The sequence below is a fragment of the Malus domestica genome, chromosome 09 (assembly GCF_042453785.1).
Source record: "Malus domestica chromosome 09, GDT2T_hap1".
Taxonomy (NCBI): Eukaryota; Viridiplantae; Streptophyta; class Magnoliopsida; order Rosales; family Rosaceae; genus Malus; species Malus domestica.
The window spans coordinates 33,233,354-33,237,986 of NC_091669.1; the positions used below are offsets into that span (position 1 = coordinate 33,233,354).

The window sequence follows — 4,633 nt, forward strand, 5'->3', positions numbered from 1 at the left end:
GTTTGTTGTGATAGTTATGGTGGGTGGCAATGCCGCTGACCCTCAATACATGGAGTAAAAAGCTGCATTGACATTGCCACCATCATAATTAAGGTCCAAATTCAAGGGCATTATGGCCCCTAACAGGTGGAAAAATTACCCTATGACAGATTAATGTCAAGATGGAAATGATAGCCGAGCTTTTGTTTTTTTTTCTACATTTTTCTTTATTTCTAGTCATTGAATTTAAAAGGTCGTACCCAGTGCACAAGGCTCCCGCTTTACGCAGGGTCTGGGAGAGGTGAATGTCGGCTAGCCTTACCCCCATTTTATGGAGAGGCTGCTCCCAATTTCTAGTCATTGAATTGATTAAATTAAATTGGTAAACGAACAAGATTAAACAGGAAGATGTATGAAAAAAGGGACAAAGATTAAGCAAGGTGTATCCAAGGTTATCAATTGCTAATAATGCACTCAATTAACAAGAATTACAAGTGAAATGGCATTTAAACCAACCAGCCCTTTGAAAAATATTATTCATATAAGAAACTTATTCAACACAACGGGCAGAATGATGAGGCAATGAAGCAACAGCATAGTAGAGTTTAAAGGACAAAGCTAACTTAGTTTGAAGCTAAGGACGCACAAGGATCCATCCAAAAGGATCTGGTAAATCACATTTCCAACCTCAATGAAAGACGATTACGTTGTCACAAGACTTATAAATGCACGCGTGTAGGTGTGGCTGCGTGTGCTTATGCCTTCAACAGAAGGGTGGTTTCTGCAATCATAGATGTGACAACGTATGGATCCATGTTCGATGCAGGCCTCCTGTCCTCGAAATAGCCCTTGCCAGCTTGTTCTGTGTCTCTACCAACACGGATAGAAGCACCGCGGTTGGCAACACCCCATTTGAATGTATTGATATCAGCAGTTTCATGCCTTCCTGTCAAACGGCGCTCATTGCCTTCTCCATAGGCAGCAATGTGCTCCTTGTGCCTGAGTCCCAACTTGTCAATTGCCTTCTTGATAACTTCATAGCCTCCATCTTCTCTCATGGACTTGGTGCTGAAACAGCATAACATTACAAACGTCATCATATGAGAAAGCAATGCTAACCGTAACATAGTTTGATCAACAGATGCAAATCCTTCAACAACGAATAAGTGGCATTATACCTGTAGTTTGTGTGAGCACCAGCCCCGTTCCAATCACCCTGGATTGGCTTGGGATCAAATGACAGAACCACCCCAGCAATCTCGGTGATCCTCTGTTCGCATAGAAACAAAACTTCATTGACCAACACCGTAAAGTAATACCAGCATTTTATTATACAATCAAGCATGCTAAGTTACCTCCAAAATATAACGAGCAGCCCACAGTTCATCTCCAGCAGATATGCCGACAGAAGGGCCAACTTGAAATTCCCACTGCATTATTTGATTAACGGATTGTATTCAGAAATACTTTTAACATTTGGGCAGAAGATAGGACATTAAAGAAAGATAAAAAATATATATATCTGATTCTTTTACCTGGCCAGGCATCACTTCACCGTTGATTCCACTAATGTTGATGCCAGCATAAAGGCAGGCTTTGTAGTGTGCGTCAACAATGTCGCGCCCGAAGGCCTTGTCAGCGCCAGCCGCACAATAGTACGGTCCCTGTTCAGCAATAAACAACATAACCAAGTTATGTTTTTTGTAAAAAAGTAGAATTACCATCACATAAGAATATATGTCCGGAGAATCCTTAGAAGTTAGCAATTCCAAAGTCGGAATTAGGTAAACTATTATGAGCATAAAATATGACGGAAATCCTCAGAAAACAGAGCGTTCCATTACCTGAGGGCCTGGGAAACCACCAACGGGCCAGCCGAGTGGCCACTTCACATCTTTCTGCAGCAAGGTGTACTCCTGTTCAATTCCATACCAGGTTACTTCAGCAACAACATCAGGATGGCTGAAAATCTTTGCAGCTGCAGCCCTCTTGTTAGTTGGAATTGGTTCCCCAGCGGGTGTGTAGGCATCGCATATCACCTAAGTTGATCATCATTGAGAAACACAGATAAGTTCAATAGCTCACAGCATACCAATCTCAACTGAATTAAAGGGGGAAAATAACAAGATAGAAGATTATAAAAGGTAGGAGATCGTCGATAACTCACCAAAATGTTGTTGCCTCTCCTGAATGGATCCTTGAAAATGGCTTGAGGGCTGATTCGTTTCAATAAAAAGACGACATATTAAAACCAATAACCGCGATTAAACAATATAAACATACAACTATTAAGAGGAAAAATGGCAAGAAAATTACAAGAAAAAAAGAAAAAGAAAGAAAGCTTACTATAAAATAACCTCACTATCTTCTCCAGGAGCTTGATTTGTGCTGGAACCATCATAATTCCACTTGGGAAGCTTTGAAGGATCACTCACTGACCCTGGCAGAGTCTACATACAGACAAAAACAAATATTACTATTTCAACAAATTAATTAAGAACAAATCAAGATAACAATTAACCAATCAAGATAACAAGATCAAAGAGAAGGAGAAGATTAATTACCCTTGCTTTGCTTCTGATATCCATTCCAGATCCACCAATCCTGTTCCAGTAATTCATAAGTATTGAGCAAAGTAATCAAAGAAGGTAAATCCCAAGTAAATAACATGATTAAGTTGGGAAGGATTAACAAAACCAAACTAAAAAAGATAGTGACACTCAATAGGAAGCATACATATACACATCTATGAATAAATAATTGGTCAATTTTAGAAAAAAAAGTAGAAAACCTTGGAACTTCAACAACCGAATTAAACAAGATGAAAGCAAACAAAGAATAAAAAGTTTACTCCAACAAAGTAGAAAAACAAGAAATTAAAACAGAAAGCAAAGTAAACCAAAAAAGAAACAGGAGTTATTTCTCTGCAGAAAAGCAGAAGACAGAGGCTTTTACCATCTGACAATCAACCCTCCAAGCGGTCGATTACAAGAACGAAACACAAAACCAAAGCCAACCCATTAACGTATCCATCAAAACAAGCAAACCCATTTGCATACGTATAAAATGCGTATAAATACACAGAAATACGTATACCATTTCCATGTATGGAAAAACAGAAGATTAAAAGAGTAAGAGGATAAAGGGGCTGACCATATGTACTCTGCGATGATCTTCTTAGTGCTGTCTGAGAGGTCGAGGTTGATGAGATCTGAGACGAGCGACATAGTTGCAGAGAAACACAAAGACTTGAAGCGAAGACTCTCTCTCTCTTTCTCTCTATCTCCGCTCTTTCAGTGAGTGATTGTATTCAAAGAGAAGTAAACAGGGAGATGGGTGTGTGCTCCTTTTTATAGTACGGTCTCTCGGTGCTGTGAACGTAGAAGGAATCTTAAATTATTAAAATTTTCCCCTTTTTTTTTATAAAAAAAGGGAAAATAATTGGTAATTTTTGTAATTGAATAAGTACTGGAAGAGATTTAACAAATAATTATATTTTTACTAATTTTGCCGTTTCAGAGAAAATTATGATTCTGATAAAGTTTTGGGTAGCGAGGAGAATCAAATCAGAGGGGTCCACGTTGTTCGAGATATATGGACAAATGTTCACCTGATAGCTGCTTCTTTGGGTCTTAATATTATATATATATAGAGAGAGAGAGAGAGAGAGAAATGTTAAGTACTTGTTATTATTATTCTAAAAATTTTACTTTCATTTTAAATTTTTTATAATTAACAAAAAATACACTTGTAATTAGAATGAGATTTCTTTTATTAGAAATTCCAAAAATAAAAATAAAATGTTCACATAAAAAATAGGTTTCTGGATGGTTAGTAAATTCATTGTTTTTAAGTGGACTTTAATAAGAAATAAATTATAAAATAAAAAGAGTCTTTTACCACACGTATACTCGTCTAACAAAAGAGCAGCACAGATAAAAAGGATTTGGCTGATACTTTTGGAAACCCTAATTTGTTTGTATTTGTAATGCCTTTCTTAGCAATTCTTTTTTTAATATTATGATATTATAAAGGAGAAAAAAATATTTTTAAAAAATAAAATGTGTAAAATAACCTTATTTTGGCTAAGCCACATAACACTTGGATATGGCATCCATCTTCGGTTTTTCGCTCGAGGAGAAAAATGGATATGGCATCCATCTTCGGTTTTTCGCTCGAGGGTCGTAGCATAGGTTTGGGTGGGTATCAATTATAGGGATGGAAGGTAGATGAAGGGGATGGGTGAAAATGAAGGTTTGGGTTTGTAAAAGGACGACAAGTAGATTGAAAGGGTGGGAAACTAGTAATATTAATCAGTAAGATTGCCGAAAAACACCAAAAATGGATGCCATCGACTCTTAAAACGTCAAATGAAGAAATGATTGAAAGCAGAGCACGAGAAAGGGATAGCTTTTTAGAAAGAATGAGGAAGAAATGTCGGGATAAAAGTGGGAAGAAGGAATCAGGAAAAATGGGAAAATTCAGAACAAAGAGTATGAGGGGGTAAGTGCGGGATGAGAATTAGCAAGAGAGAGGATGATGGAGGAGGATTAGTAAGAAGGGCAGTGGGATGCCTCCGATGCTAGCAGAATGAATGAGAGGCGATTTGGGGTTATTAGATCTAGGGTTTTACAAAGAGAAACAACGAGCGCTA

At 37.6% G+C, this 4,633-nt stretch overlaps 1 protein-coding gene across 1 annotated transcript; it reads right to left on the reverse strand.

The window, feature by feature from the left end:
* Positions 1 to 461: 461 nt before the first annotated feature.
* LOC103421902 (glutamine synthetase cytosolic isozyme) lies at positions 462 to 3,401 on the reverse strand. The gene is made up of 9 exons (XM_008359948.4): positions 3,133 to 3,401; positions 2,544 to 2,583; positions 2,326 to 2,429; positions 2,147 to 2,195; positions 1,824 to 2,018; positions 1,515 to 1,643; positions 1,335 to 1,409; positions 1,158 to 1,249; positions 462 to 1,047 (listed from the first exon to the last, which is right to left on the reverse strand). Exons 1-9 carry the CDS (start codon positions 3,204 to 3,206, stop codon positions 735 to 737), a joined length of 1,071 nt encoding a protein of 356 aa, XP_008358170.3. The 5' UTR covers positions 3,207 to 3,401; the 3' UTR covers positions 462 to 734.
* Positions 3,402 to 4,633: the final 1,232 nt, after the last annotated feature.

Excerpts from the sequence above, each read along its gene's own strand:
- LOC103421902 (XM_008359948.4), bottom strand. The coding sequence starts at position 3,206 with ATGTCGCTCGTCTCAGATCTCATCAACCTCGACCTCTCAGACAGCACT. Across the intron at positions 2,196-2,325 it reads GATAGTGAGGTTATTTTATA|CCCTCAAGCCATTTTCAAGG; the intron begins GTAAGCTTTCTT and ends GAAACGAATCAG. Across the intron at positions 1,250-1,334 it reads CTGCTCGTTATATTTTGGAG|AGGATCACCGAGATTGCTGG; the intron begins GTAACTTAGCAT and ends CTATGCGAACAG.